This window comes from Myxocyprinus asiaticus, chromosome 2 (genome assembly GCF_019703515.2).
Source record: "Myxocyprinus asiaticus isolate MX2 ecotype Aquarium Trade chromosome 2, UBuf_Myxa_2, whole genome shotgun sequence".
Lineage (NCBI taxonomy): Eukaryota > Metazoa > Chordata > Actinopteri > Cypriniformes > Catostomidae > Myxocyprinus > Myxocyprinus asiaticus.
Window position 1 is genome coordinate 57327530 of NC_059345.1, and position 22011 is coordinate 57349540.

At 41.3% G+C, this 22011-nt stretch overlaps 1 protein-coding gene across 8 annotated transcripts in view; it reads left to right on the forward strand.

The window, feature by feature from the left end:
* Window positions 1-22011, forward strand: part of LOC127412391 (nuclear factor 1 B-type) — a 128378-nt gene that overhangs the window by 76335 nt on the left and 30032 nt on the right. For 4 of the 8 annotated variants that reach the window (XM_051648725.1, XM_051648708.1, XM_051648747.1 and 1 more), the window contains exons 5-10: window positions 7269-7389; window positions 7481-7593; window positions 14975-15109; window positions 15566-15750; window positions 19560-19698; window positions 19815-19897. In XM_051648725.1, coding sequence (XP_051504685.1) covers window positions 7269-7389; window positions 7481-7593; window positions 14975-15109; window positions 15566-15750; window positions 19560-19698; window positions 19815-19897 — 776 coding nt within the window. Of the gene's footprint in view, window positions 1-7268; window positions 7390-7480; window positions 7635-7769; window positions 9814-14974; window positions 15110-15565; window positions 15751-19559; window positions 19699-19814; window positions 19898-22011 lie in introns of those variants that run through there. The other 4 variants (XM_051648735.1, XM_051648717.1, XM_051648756.1 and 1 more) reach the window with 3 other exon arrangements.

Genomic DNA, 22011 nt, shown 5'->3' on the forward strand with positions numbered 1-22011 from the left:
ATCACAATAGTTTGTTCCCTCGCAATAAGTTTTGCATTCCCTTACAATAGTTTGTGTTCCCTCGCAATAAGATTTGCGTTCCATCACAATAGTTTGTGTTCCTTCGCAATAAGTTTTGCGCTCCATCACAATAGTTTGCGTTCCCTCCCAACAAGTTTTGCGTTCCCTCGCAATAGTTTGCGTTTCCTTGCAATAAGTTTTGCATTCCCTCGCAATAGTTTGCATTCCCTCGCAATAGTTTGCGTTCCCTTGTAATAGTTTGCGTTCCCTTTCAATACGTTTTGAGTTCCATCACAATAGTTTGTTCCTTCACAATAAGTTTTGCATTCCATCACAATAGTTTGTTCCCTCGCAATAAGTTTTGCATTCCTTACAATAGTTTGTGTTCCCTCGCAATAGTTTGTGTTCCCTCGCAATAGTTTGTGTTCCCTCACAATAAGTTTTGCATTCCCTCGCAATAGTTTCCATTGCCTCGCAATAAATTCCCTATCTGTCACTCACTCGACGTTGTGTCAATGTAGTGACACTAGGGGTCACTCTTGGGAGCCCGAGACACCTCTGGTCTTTGATAAAAGGCCAATGAAAATTGGCGAGTGGTATTTGCATGACACTCCCCCGGACATACGGGTATAAAAGGAGCTGGTATCCAACCACTCATTCAGATTTTCTCTTCGGAGCCGAACGGTCATGCTCACTGAGCTGAATTCCCATGACTGTTCATTCACCTCTGCTGGATCTGACGGCGCATTTCAGTGGCTTCTCCCTCCTCTGCACTGGTGCACTGCAGAGAATGCCCCTGGGCGCTTCCGCAGAAATAAGAGTATATTTCTCTAAAAGAGTATATTTCTCTAAAAGAGCGGCACACACGTCTTTTTAAAGATGCGTCTTTTTAAAGATGCCTTTCCTTTGTGTGTTATTCCTTGTTGCGCTCGTTATCTCTCGCCTTCCGATGGTCACAATCACTGTCTTTCGTGTCTGGGCACCGCTCATGCGGAGACAGTGTTCGTGGATGGGTCATGTACTCATTGCGAGAACATGTCCATGGCAACGATGCGGTCATGGCTTATCTTCGTAAGAAAGCAAGCCACCCCAGAGGCTCCCTGCCTCGGTCCTTCTACCCACGGGTATGAGGCCAGCTCGGCTATCACTGGGGACGATTTGGGGACCCCAATGGGACCGTCTCCACCGGGTATCCCCCCCACAGACCTCCCATTCCCCAGCACGCTTGTCTGCCCCGATCGGGCTTCCGGATGAGTCCGCCGGCTCGTCTCACGGCGAGTTCGACCTCTTATTCGGAGCCTGCGAAAGTGATGAGCTCTCGAACGCAGCATCGGAGAGCGGGCTCATCCAGTCGGACGCGGAAGCCTCAGCTGGGCTCCTCCCTTCAGGTGCGGTCGCCCAGTCACAGGCTGACGCGGAGATGACGACATGCTTTCCCGGGCAGCCGCGAGCGTCGGGATAGAGTGGAACGCTCCGCTCTCCCCTGAACCCTCACGGCTCGATGATTGGTTCCTGGGCTCGCGGCGCTGCTCAAAGCCACGCCCCGTCCCGTTCCTTTCTTCCCGGAAGTGCATGAAGAGCCGACAAGGTCGTGGGAGGCACTTTTTACTGCCCGGTCCCGATCTTTCAGCTTCCCCGCCCTCACTACTCTTGATGGTGGGGTGGCCAAGGGCTATTCGGCAATCCCCCTGGTGGATAAAGGTGCTCGTGGTGCACCTATGCCCACAGAGTGCCGCCACCTGGCGCGGGCGCCCAAAGCTCCCATCCAAGGCCTGTAGGTTTACGTCGTCTCTGACGGCCAAGGGACTGCACGAGGGTAGTTCTGCCCCAGGATTGATGCAGGAGCTGTGCTCGCGATGTCCACCTTGGTGGTCCAGGAGCGCCACCTTTGGCTCAACTTGGTCGAGATGGGACAAGGCACGGTTCCTTGCTGCCCCCATTTCCCAAGTTGGCCAGTCCAGCGACACCGAGGACTTTGCCCAGCAGTTCTCAGTGGTGAAGCAGCAGAAGAAGGTTATCTGGTACATCCTGCCCCAGCACGGCTCAAGATCCTGCACCCCGTCTGCTCGTCGCCAAGGTCGTCCCCCTGCGGTGACTGCACCGGCTCTGCCATGTCCCGGCCCCGGCATGGAGCCCATCGCGGCCGCCAAGAACCCGCGAAAGGCTTTGAAGCGCCCCTGAGACGGGCGACCCAGGGACGATGAAACCCGCTGCTCTGGAGCTGGTAAGCAGACCACTCCATCCCCCTTTTGTTACCTTTGCATTTAATTGCGCTGCATCCCCAAGTGGCTGCAGTACCCAAGAGTTCAGCAAGAGTGGTTTCCTTGTTCCCTGGGTCACGTATCTGGGGTACACGGCCGTCATCATGACCACCGTCCACCACTCTATTTGGCAGGTTTGGCAGGTTTGGCGCTCCAGCGGCGGTCTCCCTGACCCTGAGCACCCAGCTGTGGCACAAATCCGCCCCCGATGTGACAGTCTCCACGGATCACGAGGACAGGCCTCTTCCTCCCCCGTCCCAGGCTGTTCCGGGGGAGGTCACAAGGAGCCAGGTAAGTACTTCGATGTCCCTGAACTCAACACGGCCACGACATGGTGTGGCACCTCGAGCTCTGCCCCGCCGCGAGGCCCCACCTGCCGGTACGTCCGATGATGTTGTCGCTTCCCGCGGAACTTGGATGCGTGGCTTGCGCTTTCCAGTCCATCGCGATGGCTGGTCCGGACCATCCAACTCGGCTACGCGATTCAGTTCGCCAGGCGTCCGCCCAGGTTCAGTGGTATCCACTTCATCTTGGTGAAGGACGAAAACGCTGCTACCTTGCGCGCGGAGATCGCCACCCTCCTACGGAAGGGTGCGATAGAACCTGTCCCTCCGGCCGAGATGAAGAAGGGGTTTTACAGCCCCTACTTCAACGTACCGAAAAAAGGCGGTGGGTTGCGGCCAGTCTTGGACCTGCGAGTACTGAGCCGGTCTTTACACAGACTCCCGTTCAAGATGCTGACGCAAAAACGCATTCTGGCAAGCGTCCAGCATCAAGATTGGTTCGCGGCGGTAGACCTGAAGGATGCGTACTTTCACGTTTTGATTCTACCTTGACACAGACCCTTCCTGCAGTTTGCATTCGAGGGTCAGGCGTATCAGTACAAGGTCCTCCCTTTCAGTCTGTCCTTGTCCCCTCGCGTCTTCACGAAGGTCGCAGAGGCAGCTCTTGCCCTGTAAATGGCACGCAGCCGCTGGCTTATGGACGGGCCCGCAGCTGCATTGGCACATCAACTGCCTCGAGTTGTTGGCAATTCTGCTCGCCCTGCGGAGGTTCCGGCCGTTGATCCAGGGCAAGCACGTGTTAGTTCGGACAGGCAACACGGCAACAGTAGCATATGTCAACCGCCAAGGCGGTCTGCGCTCTCATTGTATGTCACAACTCGCCCGCCGTCTCCTCCTCTGGAGTCAGCAGCACTCCAAGTCCCTGCGAGCCACTCACATCCCGGGCGACCTCAACACTGCAGCGGACACGCTGTCATTGCAGGTTACCCTCAGGGGAGTGGAGAATCCACCCTCAGGTGGTCCAGCTGATTTGGAGTCGATTCGGACAGGCACAGGTAGACCTGTTCGCCTCCCAAGAATCCTCCCACTGCCCGCTCTGGTACTCCCTGACCGAGGCACCTCTCGGCATAGACACGCTGGCACACAGCTGGCCCCCTGACCTATGCAAATATGCGTTTCCCCCAGTGAGCCTACTTGCACAGACTCTGTGCAAGGTCAGGGAGGACGAGGAGCAGGTCATCCTGGTAGCAACCTACTGGCCACCCAGACGTGGTTCTCGGACCTCACGCTCCTCGCGACAGCCCCCCCCCCCGGCGAATTCCCCTGAGGAAGGATCTTCTTTTCAGGGACGGGGCACCATCTGGCACCCGCGACTAGACCTCTGGAATCTCCATGTCTGGCCCCTGGACGGGAGACGGAAGACCTAAGCGGTCTACCACCCGCGGTGGTAGACACGATCACTAGGGCCCCTTCTACGAGGTGCCTGTATGCCTTTAAGTGGCGTCTGTTCACTAAGTGGTATTCTTCCTGACGGGAAGACCCCCAGAGATGCGCAGTCGGACCGGTGCTTTCCTTCCTGCAGGAGAGGTTGGAAGGGAGGCTGTCCCCTTCCACCTTGAAGGTGTACGTTGCTGCTATAGCAGCACACCACGACACAGTGGACGGTAAGTCCTTAGGGAAGCACGACCTGATCATCAGGTTCCTAATAGGCACCAGGAGGCTGAATCCCTCCAGACCGCGCCTCGTTCCCTCATGGTACCTCTCTGTAGTTCTTCAGGGTCTACAGAGAGCCCCCTTTGAGCCTTTGCAGTCAGCTGAGCTTAAGGCACTCTCCTTGAAGACTGCCCTCCTGACTGTGCTCACTTCAAGAGCGAAACGTGCCTGGAGTTTGGTCCGGGCTACTCTCACATGATCTTGAGACCCCGACCAGGCTATGTGCGCAAGGTTCCCACGACCCCTTTTAGGGACCAGGTGGTGAACCTGCGAGTGCTGCCCCAGGAGGAGGCAGGCCCAGCCCTGTCGTTGCTGTGTCCGGTGCACGCTTTACGCATCTATTTGGATCGCACGCAGAGCTTTAGGATCTCTGAGCAGCTCTTTGTCTGCTTTGGTGCACAGTGGAAAGGAAGCGCTGTCTCCAAGCAGAGGATCGCCCACTAGCTCATTGACGCCATAGCTATGGTATATCATGCCCAGGACGTGCCGCCCCCGGTAGGGCTACGAGTCCATTCTACCAGGGGTGTAGCTGCCTCCTGGGCCCTGGCCAGGGGTGCCTCTCTAACAGACATTTGCAGAGCAGCGGACTGGGCAACACCCAACACCTTTGCAAGGTTCTACAACCTCCGGGTGGAACCGGTTTCATCCCAGGTAGTGGCACGCAATACAAGCGGATAAGCCCAGGATAGCCAGGGTGTATCACTTGCACATAGTTCCTTTCACCTCCTCTGAGCTGAAGATATGCACCATTAATTCCCAGTAGTGTTCACAAACTATGTTCCCTGGTTGACTTCCTCCGAGCCCTGTGGCAGTCAAGTTTTCGGAGAGACTCACTGCAAGCCCATTACACGTGCTAATTAAGAGCCCTGTTCTGGGGTAGGCGCTCCGCATGTGGCGGTTCCCTGTAAGGTAACCCCATGCGATGTATATCTTCCGCTAATTCGTTTCCCTGTTGGCAAACTGCATCTTCCTTGGGCAGAGCCCCCTTTGCCACAGTCTCCATGTTTGTAGTAACTCCTCCCCCCTTGGGTAGGATCTACCATGAGACTTCTCCACATGGTCGACAAGATCATTTTCCACTTAAATATCCCCCCCGCTCTTTGGCCGAGGTGTGGCGGACCAGTCGGATAATCCCCCTTGTTTTTTAGTGAGTGGAAAAAAAGAAGTTGAAAAGAGGCCACGACTTGGTTAGCCTGTCTCTATCTTTTGGGTAGTCAACTTGTCCCCAAAGGGCCGTTCGACTCTCATAAATATGTTGGGGGAGGTTACGTGTCGGCCTGGTGCACTGGCTATGAGGCACACAGTTGTCTGCCCGTCACACACCGCCAGTTCACGTAACACAGTTCAGCCAGTTGTGGCATTTTGTATAGGGACCCCTAGTGTCACTACATCGACACAACGTTGAGTGAGTGACAGATAGGGAACGTCCTGGTTACTTGCGTAACCTCCATTCCCTGATGGAGACTTTGTGTCCCTCCTGCCACAATGCTGAACTACCCGCTGAAATGGCCGGATCTTGTCTCGGCTCCTCAGCATAAAACCTGAATGAGTGGTTGCATACCAGCTCCTTTTATACCCGTATGTCCAGGGGAGTGGCATGCAAATACCACTCGCCAATTTTCATTGGCCTTTTTTCAAAGACCAGAGGTGTCTCGGGCTCCCAAGAGTGACCCCTAGTGTCACTACATCAACACAACGTCTCGTTCCCTCCATCAGGGAACGGAGGTTACGCAAGTAACCATGACGTTTTTCATTCCCTCCCAATAGTTTACATTCCCTCATAAGTTTTGAGTTCCCTCACAATAAGTTTTGCATTACCTCACAATAGTTTGCATTCCCTCACAATAAGTTTTGCGTTCCCTCACAATTGTTTGTGTTCCCTCAAAATAAGGTTTGCGTGCCCTCGCAATAAATGTACCATGGTTTTACTATATTTAGTAACCATATTTTAACCATGATATTTGTATAGATACCATAGTGATAATACAGGAAAATGTCGTTATTCATTATTTTGTGGTTATAATGGTTTTACCATACAAATACCATAGTTTAATTATGGTTTATGATAGTAATATTGTAGACTGTAGTAACCATAGTTTTTGGCAGAAATAATTTTTCTATAGTAGCCTAATATTGTAGTAACCATTACTGTTGTAGATTAATGTTTTGTTTTTGTTTTGTTTTTTTGGCAGAAACCATGGTTTTACTATAATAATATTGTAGTAACTATGAAAAGTTATGTAACCATGTTTCTTTTTTTTTTTTTTTTTTTTTTTCCAGAAACCATGGTTTTAATACAGTATACTGTATCTGTATAGTAACCACAGTTTTACTATAGATTAACTATGGTAATTCTTGTGGTTACTATGGTTTGACTTCAAAAACCATGGTATTTGTAGTAAAACCATAATAACCACAAAATTATGTTTTTTATTACCATAGTTTTCATTTTCCTGTATTATCACTATGGTTTTACCACGAATATCAAGGTTAAAATATGGTTACTATAGTAAAACCAAAACTTATTGTGAGGGCCAGAAAAACTATTTTAGAAAAAAAAATTCCCACCCTGTCTTCTAAGGGGCTCCGTAGTATATAACATAGTCTGGGTCATATTTCCTTTTACCTTGTTTATTTATTTTATTTTTTTATATCATATTTGATGATGTTGGGTTCTGCCTAATTTGGCTAGTGACAGATGAATTTGAACCAAAGTTCAGTAGAGTAGTGTTTAATCAGACCCGCAGTCTTTGATGTCAGTGACAAATGAAATGGGAAGTGTTTTCTCTCTTTATTTTGCCATCCTAACTATACACAATTATGTTAAATTATATTTTATTATTTGCATTTAGCATTGTTTTTTCCCTGCCGTCTACAATCCTAGAAGAACAGACCTATAATACATTTTTGAGTCGCGACCTACCCGCTGAGAGCCACCGATCTACTGTAAATTACACCTCATTCCTACCTTTCACAAACTCTTCTAATTTACCTCTTTCTGTCTCTTCAGCTCCCATCACACAGGGTGCAGGAGTGAACTTCACCATGGCCGACATGCCGAGTCAACCGTATTATCAAGACCTGAACTCTGGAGTGAGTTTACACCGGTCCCTCTCGTCCCCACCTGGCAGGTTAGTACGGATGTTCAGACAACACACATACAAGTACAGACAGACACAGACAGACACACATTATTAAGGTATGTTCATCTGTCCACTGCAGTAAGCGGCCTAAGACGATCCAAGAGGACAGTATGGAGACCAGTCCCACCGGGCCAGACTTCTACTCGTCCCCCAGTTCACCGGCCAGCAGACCCTGGCATGAGAGAGAACAAGGTGAGAGAAAGACCTGAACGTCCTATTTCAACAGGAAATTAGTAAGTGCTCCATTTGTACAATATTAGAGCTGTTTTACACAATTTATCCTTTTTTAACCTTCCCTGTGTGTCAAGATGTTTTCTGTGATTTGTTTATTTAATTTTATTTTTTTGCCCCCTTTCTCACTCTCTCAGTAAAGTGTGATGTTGATAAACTGGTCTTCACTGTTGAAGTACTGAGTGAACTCCAGTCTTCATGCAAAACTGATCAAAAACACATCAGTCAGCATCAGCCTGTGGCATTCTCATAACCTCTGCCATCCTTCTGAATGCTTATGAAACATTTGAACAACAATAAAGTTTTTGTGTGCCGCAGTTAAATAGATTTCACACAGAGAGAAAGAGCCAGTTGTCTTAATGTTTTGTTTTGATTGAAACCTTTGATAAGACTGCATTTATTGGAAAAAAAAAATGTCACACTTTGACAGGGTGGAACTGTCCAGTCTTGTTTTGTGTGGGCATGTGTGCGCCAGTCTTGGGTCCGGTTTCATATCTGTTTAATTGCTACATTTCCAAGACCGGTTTTGCAGCTCATATTTTATCCTTTAAAGCAATATATGAAAATACTCCCAGTTTAAAACTTAAAGCTGTGTTATTTCTGCACAACTAGTGGCACTAAAGGGAATTGCAAAAGTAATGACACTGTACTTCTCTTTAAATGCTCGATTTCAGTCCGATTTAAATTGTACCAAATAGGGATTTTTGCAAAGTCGGACTCACAGAACTAGATAATGCGATTGCAGCTCTGCTTCTTCCAGCATATATAAACGTTAATCAGACCACAATAGGTCTCGGCATTGTGGACTTGCTCTGAAAGACAGAGATGACGCAACATATATTTAACCCGACATATCTGACTTCCCTCCTTGAAATATTTGATGACGCATTGTAAAATGTACACTCAGCGACCACTTTATTAGGCATACCTGTACACCTACTTATTCATGCGATTATCTAATCAGCCAATTGTGTGGCAGCAGTGCAATTCTAGAAAATCATGCAGATACGTGTTACGAGCTTCAGTTAATGTTCACATCAACCATCAGTATGGGGGAAAAAAATGTGATCTGAGTGATTTCGACCATGGCATGATTTTTGGTGCCAGAGTATTTCTGTAATTTCTGCAACAATCATGCCACAGTCTAAATCACTGAGATCCCTTTTTTTTCCCCATTCTGATGGTTGGTGTGAACAGTAACTGAAGCTCCTGACCCGTATCTGCATGATTTTATGCATTGTACTGCTGCCACAGGAGAAAATATTTTTAATTATATTACTTTTTTTATTGTTCTTATTGAAAGAACTAAAAGCATAGCAGCTTTAATACAGGTATAATAATCAATCCCTTAGATGTAGATCAGACTAGACACGTGTGCTGTCTGCATGGGTAGGTAATTGATAAGCCGTGTTTCCCCCTTATAATGGGGGATTTGTCTGGCGTGTGGCAATCATTGAACTTGACCTGACTTCTAATGTGGGTTTGGCAAAGGTCAGGGCAGGGTTGTGACCTTTGTGTTTAGGCACCAGATGGAATGGGGGGAGGGGGTAATGAAAGGAGAGATCTCAACAGTCAGCAGAATTAGTTACACTTGTTATTCACTAGTTCACATGTCCTTCTCCCATTTCTTTAGTAGTAAGTTTCAGATCTTAGCTCAAAACAGTTTGTGCAGTGTGTGTAGCATTAGATTGTGTATGTTATATAATTAAGTATGTACACAAGAGGGACGGTATGTATATGAACATTTGTGTGATATGGAGAAAGAGAGGCAGGTAGGTGTGTCAGCGTCTGTTTGAACTTGTTCCTTGACAACCAACAGGTGGCCAGTATAAGAGAAAAAGAGAGAGAGAGAAATTGAGCAATAAAGAACTGCCCTCAGCTATTTCAATGAAACCTCTTTATTGTATTTAATCAGCCTTTTCCAGAATTTCATAATCTTTTTTTTTTTTTTCTGAAACCAGGACACACTTAGTACATATAAATATGATTTTCTATCCTATAAATAATAATTTAATTGTTTGTTACTTTTTTAACAATATTCACACTTCTTATAGGAATAGTTCACACAAAAATGAAAAATCTCTCATTATTTACTCACCCTCATACCATCCCAGATGTGTAAGTCTTTTTAACAGAACACGTAGAAAGATTTTTAACATACTTCAGCTCTGTAGGTGCATACAATGCAAGTGAATAGTGATCAAAACTTTGAAGCTCCAAAAAGCACATAAAGGTAGCATAAAAGTAATACATAAGACTCCAGTTGTTTAATCCATGTTTTCAGAAGTGATCATATTGATTTTGGATGAGAAAAGATCAAAATGTAACTCCTTTTTCACTATTAATCTTGACATCAGCAGTCTCCTTGGTGATCATGATTTCAAGTTTGATTACACTTTCTAGCGTTCTGTGCATGTGTCAAGCACTAGGAAGTGTAATCTATCTTTAAATCATGATCATGCCTAGAGACTGCAATGGCAAGATGTACAGTGAAAAAGGAGTTATATTTTGGTCTGTTCTCACCAAAAATTAATTGGAACACTTCAGAAGACATGGGTTAAACCACTGGAGTCTTATGGATTACTTTTATACTGCCTTTATGTGCTTTTTGGAGCTTCAAAGATTTGGTCATCATTCACTTGCATTGTATGGACCTACAGAGCTGAAATATTCTTTTAAAGTCTTTGTTTGTGTTCTGCAGAAGAAAGAAAGTGATACACATCTGGGATGGCATGACGGGACATTTCAATTTTGGAAGAACTATCCCTTTAATAAGTCATGGGTTCCTTAATATTGAGTCTACCGAAAAATGGTGAAATCTCTAACTAATCTCTATTTGGAAAGATTATACTCTGTCATAATTAACTTTGTTTGTCAACAATAATATTGTAGTTGTTATATACATTATTATTAATGATAAAATATTCATAATGCATATTCTGGTTTGTGTCAAAGTAGCAATAATTAAATATTTGTTCTGCATATCAGTTATTGGACACTTTAAATGTATAAATTTGAATAAAATATTATTTTAAATAATAACCACTCTTCCCTCGCTTTTTTCGGAAGCTTCTGTTTTGCTGGTGAGTCACTATGAGATATTGTGACTGAAAAATGGGATGAAGGGAGGAGTGAAGAGGGGGACGGGATAGAAGTGAGAGGGATAGAGCTCATGAGAAGCTGATTTGTTTTGTAAAACTCATATCAGAAGGAGTGAAGCATGAATATTAAAGCCATATGAGGCCTTGACAGAAGGAAACTGCCTCCGCTAAACCAGTCCTCATGTGCACAGAGAAACACACATGAATAAACACACTCAAACAGAAATATACCTTTCTGATATATAAAAAAAAAAAAAAAAAAACTCTGAAAAGACCATATCTCCGAGTGGCCACCACCCTGAAATAATCTCTCACTTTTTAACTCTGGGAATTGTTTGATAGCTAACAGTTGTTTTGGCCTGAAAAAAATGTATATACATTTTCCCGATCCGTGTGCTCTGTACAAACATATTATGGTTTGTTTAGGTTTAATGGGAGAGTATATGGGTAGTTAACATGAAATACTTTTGAAAAGTGTGACATGCTGAACTCCATCTAAAGCTATGTTAAACAGCATTTGCTTATTTCTTTTATAATTATGCATGCAGTGTTTATTACCTCATATTAATTGAGAGATTACATGGAATATTTGGAATTTTTTTTTTTTTTTTAATTATTTGTCACACAACAGTAACATTTAACTAATGAAGGTGTTAAACAAAATGGTGATTAAAAATGGTGACAACTTAAAGATATGGCCGGTCACACCACCTACAACAAACACTTTCCCTTTTCTTTCATATAGACTTTAACCTAAAATCTTGATTTTGAAAAAAGCAAGTCAGCTACCCACATATAGTTCTCTTTCTGCCTCTTTCTCTTGATATCCTTCCCACCTTCCTTTCTTCTTCCTTCATTCCCTCCTCTCCTCAAACAGACACACACACACACACACACACACACACACACACACACACACACATGTATAGATACTCCTGAGGGAGCCCAATCCGGCCTCCTTCCTAATGGCTTTTTTTTTTTTTTTTTTTTAGAAAATTTTTCCATGTTCTGTTGCAACAGGTGTGGTGACAAAATATTATTCAAAAGCCATAAGCTAAATTCTGACATGCTTGGAGAAAAAAGTGCAGTCAAAATTTGGTTGAGGAAAACAAAATTTCATGTTATATAATCATACGTACAAAGCCTGCATTGTGTCGACAGAGTGAGGTCGCTCTGTTAAACCCCTTGTTCTGCGTTCATAAGAGCATAAGGTTTATCTGTCGATTATGTACAGGAAAAGATTACATGACCTATATACAGTTATGTAATACTAGTTATTTTCCTTGAAAACTTTGTTCGTTTTTGACATTTATGCTTGTAGACATAAAAATTACACAAGGTGTGTTTAGTTTAACCACATTTTCCTTGTTTTCTGTGGTCATCATTTGCTGCGTAAAGGGAAAATTTAGGGATCATTTACTTTCTTTTAATGAATCGTTTTTTCCAAATGAAGACATCTTTGAATGTCCCCAGAGGTAGAAAAAAGTATTAGATTTAATCACTTTTAGGAACAATTTTGTCACCAAAGTGTAGTTAAGTACGTCCACACACACATACAAGCACAAACACTCACACACACAGAACCCCCCTACATTCCAAGACCTTTGTACTCTGAGTCATGATCATTTACCTTTTCCTGCAATCACAACACAAAGAACGAGAAAGAGAGAGAGAGAAAGAAAGAAAGAAAGAAAGAAAGATGGAGCATTTATGAAGTTAAATATACATAGATGTATGTACACCAAACACACAATAATCACAATGCAGTCTACACTTAATGAGAAGTGCTTGCTGATATGTAATTAGCTTGCGGTTCTATATTTTCCCCTCCTTGACTTTTCCTCATTTCATTATTCCAATTTCATTGCATCTGCCTCCCTTTTCAGTTTTCACATCTCATCTAGGATTGTCAGGGAGGAGCGCCAGAGACACACAGGCCAAGTGCCGTGTCTCCTCCATGTCTGCTGGTGAAACAGATGAACATGTTCTTTTTTTTTTTCTCTTGTTGGAAGTTGATGTGAAGTTAATGTTTTCCTTATACAATCAACCTACTGTAGATAGATAATACACTGCATTTCAGACAGCGAGCGAGAAGGAGAGAAAGCAAAACAAGACATGCAAAAATGCTTGTCCGTATGTTGTTGGCTCTACTTTCTTGGATATTACAGGGCTCAATGATAAGGATGGGCAGTGTGAAAGAGTTTCTGGTCAGTCACGTTGTCACTATGTCTTATGTTCTTTGACCATGTGCACGTGCGTTGCCTACTTACACTGGTGGTCAAAAGTTTGGAAAAATATACAGATTTTGCTGTTTCGGAAGGAAATTGGAATGCCAAAGTGGCATTCAACTGATCACAAAGTATAGTCAAGACATTTTTTTCAGCTGAGGACATCACCACACATGTCCTCAGCTGACAGCTTCATTGAATTCTACCCGCTCAACACCAGCTTCATGTATAACAGTAAAGAGAAGACTCAGGGGTGTAGGTCTTATGGGAAGAATTGCAAAGAAAAAGCCACTTTTGAAATAGAATATCAAAAAGAAAAGGTTAGAGTGGGCAAAGAAACACAGACATTGGACAACAGATAATTGGAAAAGAGTGTTATGGATCTTAACCCCATTGAGCTTTTGTAGGATCAGCTAGACTGTAAGGTGCGTGAGAAGTGCCCGACAAGACAAGACACATCTATGGCAAGATGACACATCTACAGGAAGCGTGGGGTAAAATGTCACCTGAGTATCTGGACAAACTGACAGCTAGAATGCCAAGGATCTGCAAAACTCTCATTGCTGCACGTGGAGGATTTTTTGATGAGAACTCTTTGAAGTAGTTTAAGAAGATCTGAATTTTTTTTTCAAATTGTAGTAGTTTAAAAAAACAAAAAAACCAATGTAATTTATTTCCATAAGAGCAAAATCTGTACATTATTCCAAACTTTTGGCCGCCAGTGTATATATTAGGTTTTCTATGATGTATTGAACATTGTTTGTGCAAATTCTACTCATTTAAATGTGTCACTATGGTAAAGTTAACTAGCTGGCTAACAGGTAATTGAAATAATGATAATGACTTATATCCTTGGACGAGGCTAATTAAAAGCTAATAAATTATTTATTATATAAATTATATACAATTATATTAATTAATTAATTATTGTTATATAAATTATATGTTGTAATTTGTTTTTATTGTTTTTTTATTGTTTGCAATAAGGCTGGGCGATATGTAAGAAATATATCCACTATATTTTTATTTTAAAAAATATTGCGATATCCGATTACATTTGTCCTATTGCCCAATCCTAGTTTGCAAAGAAGACTTACAACAGCATACAACAACTCATTTAAAAGGAAGATTTCGGGTTCAATACAAGTTAAGCTCAATTGTCAGCATTTTTGGCATAATGTAATGTTTACCACAAAAAAAAAAAAAAAAAAAAATTTGACCTTTTCTTTAAAAAAAAAAAAAACACCAAACATCGAGGTTACAGTGAGGCAATAGAAGTGAATGGAGAGGGGTTTAAGAGGCAGAAATCTGAAGCTTATCATTTTATAAAAGCACTTTCATTAATTCTTCTGTTAAAACTTGTGTATTATTTGAGCTGTAAAGTTGTTTAAAATGTCATTTTTACAGTTGTTTTAATTGACATTCAGTGTCATGGCAACAAGGTTTCAAAATTGGCTATAACTTTACACAGAAAAGGTTAGTAAGTGATGTTATCACAGTAAAATCATATTAACATGCATATTGTTTACATCTTGTAGCTATACTTTTGAAAGAGTAAGTATTTTAATGTTTACGAATTGGCCCCTTTCACTTCCATTGTAAGTGCCTCACTGTAACCCAGATTTTTTCTTTTTTTTTAAAGAAAAGGAGGGACAACTCAAAATACATTTTTGTGGTATTAATATTATGCCACAAATGCTGATGATTTAGCTAAATTGTATTGAACCCGGAATATTCCTTTAATGTTTAATGAGAATAGAAATACATTTAATTCTGACATGTATAAAAAAATATGTTGCTAATTTCTCATTTTTCATTATTTTTGTGTGGTGGGGCCAGTAAAAATATTGATAGAGCAAGTACAAATCTGAACTACTGGCCCAAATATACAAATGTACTGCTATGGCAATTACTTATACTGTCAATTCTTTGTGCAAGAACTTAGTTCTAAATCTGTTAGCTAAGCTTATTTCTGACCTCCCCTGTCTTTTTTTTTTTTTTTTTTTTTTTCAGCAGACATGTCCTCTCCCACCATGAAGAAACCAGAGAAGCCATTATTCAGCCCCACATCTCCACAGGACTCTTCACCTCGGCTCAGCACCTTCTCCCAGCACCACCACCCAGGACTGACCACTGTTGGCCATAGCGGTATGACTTGAAAACACTATTCAGTCTCTTCCAGTTCTAAGCAACCATTCAACATTCTGAATGCTTATAAATGGAAGGTTTTGTGGAAAAAGTGTGACATATTCAGGGTTTTCATGGTCATGGAAAATGTAGAAATGTCAGGGAACATTAATAATGTGATTTCCAGGCTGGAAAAGTCATGGGAATTAATATCATCTTAAGTCATAAAAAAAATAAAATAAAAAAAAATCACAGAAATGTTTATGGTGAGTAAAATATTTTAGCAGCTTGAAATTGATTTTTGTGAATAGTATAGTAATGGAAATGCATTGGTCTAAAGGTGTAAACCTTGCATATTTCAAAACAAACACCTACAAAGTGATAACAACCCATGAGAACCATTTGACTGAATTGCATTGGGTTTAGAATATTTTCAAATTAAAATCTATTAGTAATGTGCTCTCTGTTTGTGTGCAGTAATCTCCACCAGGAGTCCACCTCCACACTCTCCGCTGCAGTTCTCGGCCCCTGCCATCCTTCCCCCGGCACCCTCGCCCTACATCTCTCATGGCGCCATCCGTTACCCTCCACACCTCAACCCACCCGACACCCTCAAGAACTACATGCAGCCTTACGACCCGTCCAGCCCGCAGAGCAGCCAGGTGAGTGTGGCTTACTAACCCTAACCCTAACTAACCCTAACCCCAACACAATCATACATAATTACTACAGTGTTTAATTCTACTGGAACAAAGCCTTTAATTCGAGCAACTGTGTATGCATTGTCCATGATATTTCATAGATTCCAGTTGTTAAAACAGGCTGTTAGTGTAATGTCTCAAAAGTAATTAAATAGTCCCTTTCCTGAGACACGCACATTCAGTGAGGTTCAAAAGTCTGAGTCCACTTGTGAAAATGCTTCTATTTTGCATTTTTCTCTTTTGATACAGTTTTTTTTATTATTAGAAATGTTATTGTCAGCATAACAATAACATATTGGCTTTAATGACAGTATGCACTCGAGCCGTCAGGAACTCCACAAGTTTGTTCAATGCCTGATATTCTGAAATCTGGCCATTTAAAAAAAATTAAAATAGAGTTAACATGGTCAGTATCACAAAATCACAGTGTTTCTTTGTTTTGCATTTTTCTAAATCTTAAAACTTTAAGTTTATTTCCAAATTTAAATTAGATTTTGATTCCCAGATTTTCAGACATTTTATTCCCAGTGTACATGCACACACAAATATGGCACAAGCTGTTCCTCTTATATAACATGCTTGAAATAACATGGATCGTGTGTGTAGTGTGTAGCAGCTGCAAATTGTCCAATCAAAATCATCATGTTGTCACATATGTTAACCATACAATGAGCTAAAGCTGCTCTACCCCGTAAAACTAATGAGAGACACATACTATAAACACAAAAGGTGATTTAGCGCAGCTTTGTGTGTCTCCTATTCGTTTGCTTTCTATCTCTACCTCTCACTGTCTGTCTATCTTTATGTCTCCGGTTGTTCCCACTGCATCAAGCTCAAGTTTGATTAACAGGCCACATTGTTTTGGCATGGTAATTGACCCAGTTTAGCTAACGAACACAAAATCATTAGTGGTTTGCACTGTCGGCACCTTGCTTAAATCAGCTCAGTGCGGAGCACGGGGCCAAGCAACGGCCTCTCCATCGCTGCACCGGCTCTGTTTACTAGCTGCGGCGTAAATGAAGCGAAGGGGAACGAAAAGAGAGAGGAGGAAAATGCAACAACAAAAGGAAGTCAATAAACACTTCAACCAGGCCAGCCACTACGCATAAACACAAACACATATGTGCTCAATGTTGATCCAACTCTATGAAAACTACTGTTTCTGCATACGTTTTACTGGAGTAAGAGAAATTATGGGGAATCATTTTTGTATTTATTGTGCTATTATATTATTTAATGCTATTATATAGGCAATCATGTCTTTATTAAAGAATAAATTAAGCTTATAAAACATGATTTAATGTTAATTTAAGAACTTAAAACATGGTCAGTAGTTTGACTATGCTGTGGTCATGGAGGCTGACTCCTCCTCAGCAGATGATGGATGGGGCTTTCGGTGAGGCTGTGTTTAAGAGAACTCTAGAACTCTGCCAAGCAACCCAGTCTGTCCCACTCATCTTAATTAGTACAACAAAATCACTTAAAAAAGGGCAAGACTCTCCAAAAATTTTTGTAAGGGGTAATTTCAACTTTCATTTTGGGTGATATTGTGGGAATATTCCAGGTTGAATACAAGTTAAGCTCAATCAACAGCATTTGTGGCATAATGTTGATTACCACAAAAAAATTATTTCGACTTGTCCCTCCTTTTCTTTAAAAAAAAGCAAAAATCACAGTTACAATGGAAGTTAATGGGGGCCAATTTTTGGACGGTTGAAAGGCAGAAATGTAAAGCTTATAAATGTAAAAAAGCACTTACATTAATTCTTCTGTTAAAACTAATCTATTATTTGAGCTGTAAAGTTGTTTAAATAATTGTTTTTAGGGTTTTAGGGTTGTAGGGTTTGTTGACATTAAAGCGTCATGGCAATGAAGTTGTAAAATTGGCTATAGCTTTACACAGAAATGGTTAGTTAGTGATATTATCACACTGAAATCTTGTTAACACACATATTGTTTGTCTTGTGGCTATACTTTTAGTTAGTATTTTAATGTTTACGGATTGGCCCCATTCACTTCCATTATAAGCACCTCACTGGAACCCAGATTTGTGCTGGGTTATTTTTGTTTTGTTTTTTTAATGAAGGTATGTCAAAATTAATGTTTGTGGTAATCAGTATTATGCCACAAATGCTGTCGATTAAGCTTAACTTGTTTTAAACCTGGAATATTCCTTTAATGCTTACATTTCCACTTTTCTTGAAGTGTGATACCTAATTTTTGTGGCTTAAATTATGAGAACCTGTGAAAATTTTTATTTAGTGGTTAATATACCAAATAGCTTAATAATAAAGATAAGAGAGTTTCAAGACAGTTGACAAAATTGTAATTTGCCCTAACCGGTCCAAAGCAATCTTATATTTGTTGTACAGTATTTTTATGCCTAGAAATGTTTTCTTTTATGTAAGTTTTGGAAATTCCGCTGATTTAAAATTGTCACTAAAGTAACATTATCTAATTGGCTAACATAATGGAGGTTTCGTCGAAATTGCGAAATTGACTAGTGATAGTCTTTAAAGCCTCAATAAGAAAAGGTGGAAAATTATAAACCAGTAATGTTTTTTTTTTTTAGCAAAAGTTTTCCAGCAAAAATGTATTTATGAATATAGCTGTTATACAATTTCTTGCAGTTACTACAAATTCAAACTAAATTTTGTTAATTTTTCTTTTTACCTTTTTTGTACAGAAAACTTTTGAGAAAAATACATATTTTTTCTTGCACATATAAAAATATATAACGTTGGCAGGGCAAGTAAAAATCTACTATCTTCTTTCATCTTGATTAACTCCAGGAAGTAGCCTAAATTATAGATGATGTTCATTTGTACTACTAAGGTAACCAAATTTTCTCTTAAGAGCAAAATTCAGAAACTCGATTCAAAATTCAATCTTGAGAGGGCAAAAATGATTCTGTTTTTTAGCAAATGCATTGTGCAGCTAAGAACTAGTACAGACGAAGAATGCAGCAACATGCATTATTGATGTGATTTGACACATTGGGAAACATGGCGTTGATTGTCTGAGGGATATCTTCCCTCTCAGTGTTATGGAAGCAAGGGTCGCGATACAACCCTTACAGCGAGATTTATTCCCCTGCCGCTCACACGGTAAACAATGGGCTTATAGACTGGACGAGGCATAGTGTGCTGGAACTGTTACACGGGAGAAGCCACAGGGAACGATAAAGGTCGTAAATATTTGCCGTTGCTGGGGTCCGGAGCTTGGTGGGGGAAGATCACTCTGCAAATAACATGGGGCCTATAATCGGGTGGATGGGAGCCAGGATGTTTTTATGCTTGCTTTAACGGAGATTATATTACACCCTAATTAAACATTCTATTCACATTGGGGAACCCCATGGACACCATTCTCTTTCATAAAGGCCTGTTTGAGTTTTGAACTTAGGGCCAGCTATGTGAATTCTGTAGAGTCTGTCTCCTGCAGTCAGGAGTGGAAGGAGGTAGATGCTGGCTCTTGCTCTTGCTCTTTCTCTCTCTCTCTGTCTGTCAACCCCCTCGTTTTCTGGTTTTTGAAGCTGTCAGCTGTCTAGCTTTAATGCTAAAAGAAGATGGGTGAACATCAAAAGATTGTGTAAATCTACCCCCCCAGTTTTCTTTCCTGTGTAATGTATTTCCTCTTGAAACATGAAGTTGGACTGGGACATATCGAAGTGCTTGTCCTTTTTTTTAATTTATTTATTTTATAGCCAATAACTCTATGAGGCCTGGTATGATGACAGATCCTTTTCTTTTTTTTAATCCATGCCACAGCCAAACAGCAGTGGTCAGGTACTGGGGAAAGTTCCTGGTCACTTCACACCAGTGCTGGCCCCCTCGCCCCACCATGGCACGGTGAGACCAGTGTCTCTCTCCATGGCTGACACCAAGCCAATCACCACATCTTCAGAAGGTGAGTTGCACTCACCGGTGTTACCTGCGTCTACACCAGCTATATTCATATATTTTAATACATTGCATACACAATACTCTGCACAATATACTGACTGAATGTGTACGGTACTGTAGGTTATTCAGCTCCAGGCACCCCTACTGCCAACCGTTTTGTGGGACTGAGCCCCAGAGACCCAGCCTTCCTTCACCAGCAACAGGTGAGACATGCCCTTTACCTGTCTCTTTCTTCCTCTCTTCCCCTTTTCCCTTCCCCTGTTCTTTCTTAAATCCCCATCCAGCTGTTCTGTATTCCCAACAGGTGTCAGAGCTGACAGACAGGCACATCAAATAATACGGTCATGAATTCTAGATACTTTTGAGGCTCCATTGATGAGCATCAAAGCTAATTTTGACTTGAAAAACCTGGAGCAAACTCCTGCTGTCTGAAAGTTGTTTTTGTTTTGTGTCGTCATTTGTTAATCAAATGCACTTACAGAGCACAAACAACATATAGACTCAGACGCTGCGTTGAAGATTGGATTTATTACTAAGCATTTAATGGCACAGGCATTCCTAGCAAAATAGCTCACTGTTACTGAAAACCTCTTTCCACTTGCTCTGTAACCAAGGTCACGTTTTTTTAGAGGTTCATGGTTTTTGCAAGTGTGGGTTTGTCACTATTATGAAGAAGCCATTGGTTTCCATAAATCCACAAACACAGAATCCAAATTCTCAGAAATGAGCTTAGACTTAACTCTTTGTAAGACATTTTCTTTTAAGTACCCTCAATAAATACAGTGACTCCAAGATGTATTTGGATACTTAAGACAGACTTAAAGTAATATTCCAGGTTTTATACAAGTTAAGCTCAATCGACAGCATTTGTGGCATAATATTGTTTACTACAAAAAACATTTTTGTACTTGCCCCTCCTTTTCCTTAAAAAAAGCAAAAATCTGGGTTCCAGTGAGACAATTACAATGGAAATGAATGAGGCCAATTTGTGAATGTTAAAATATACACTGTTTCAAAAGTATAGCCACAAGTCATAAAAAAAATATTCGTGTTAACATGATTTTAGTGTGATAAAATTGCTTACTAACCTTTTCTGTGTAAATTTCAACGAACCCTAAAATGACTGTAAAAGCGACGATTTAAACAACTTTACAGCTCAAATAATACATGAGTTTTAACAGAAGAATAAATGTAAGTGCATTTATAAAATTATAAGCTTCACATTTCTGCATTTAAACCCTCCAAAATTTGGCCCCATTCACTTCCATTGTAAGTGCCTCACTGTAACTTCAATTTGAGCTTTTTTTTTTTTAAAGAAAAGGACAGAAGAGTCAAAATATTTTTTTTGTGGTAATCAGCATTATGCCACAAATACTGTCAACTGAGCTTAACTTTTATTGAACCTGGAATATTCCTTTAAAAATGTTTGAATTCTATTGCTTTAGTTAAGAGAATATTAAACCAAAAAGCATCTGCAAGCATGTGATGCTAGTGTTTCTCAATACTAACTTCTATTTTCTGAGTCATGTTTGCAGTTACTTTTAACCAAGTGATCTCAAGGTGATTTTTTTTTTAAATAGATGTGTGAAGTCAGTTCCCCTCAAGTAACCACAGGTGTAGTTTAACACATTAACTATTGACATGTGCCACTAATGTTTACAACCCAAAAGTGTCCAAATACATTTTGTTTTTTTAAATAAATGCCACCTGGAATTTAGGGCAATGACATTCTAAAATTTTTAAGCGTGACTTAAGTGTTAAAATACTTTTTGGGACACTGTAGAAATGACAGACTTAACTAGACATACTGAAGACATACTTAGTACATAATGCTTATCTGATTTCATTCTGTTTTACGACAGAGTGACATTTTCTAGGAGTATTTTCCTCTTAGAATGGAACTGATGGATTCATTTACAGCAGGGGATGTTTCTTGGACTTGAATCTTTATTGCAGTCGCCTCCCTTGAGGCCCATTCCAACATAAATTTTATCTTGTCTTACAGTGTTAAATAGCTAGCATTGTCTTCAAATGGACAAAATGATGTACAGCAAAATGCAGTTGTTAACGTGAATGATGTGGTTTATGTAGAGGCAGGCTTATAAGGTATTTAGCAAAATTTTCTTATTTTGGCAAAAAACTCAGTATTGTAAAAAGAGAAATAGTTGTGTGTGTGTGTGTGTGTGTGTGTTTGGTGACGGCCCTCTGCAGCATGAAAGGACTGGTCTGAGGCCAGTATTTTCCACCCTCCTCTAATTGAATTCATCTGCACGTGGCAACATCATAATTAGTGTTTTTTTCATGCCCTGCTCCTGAG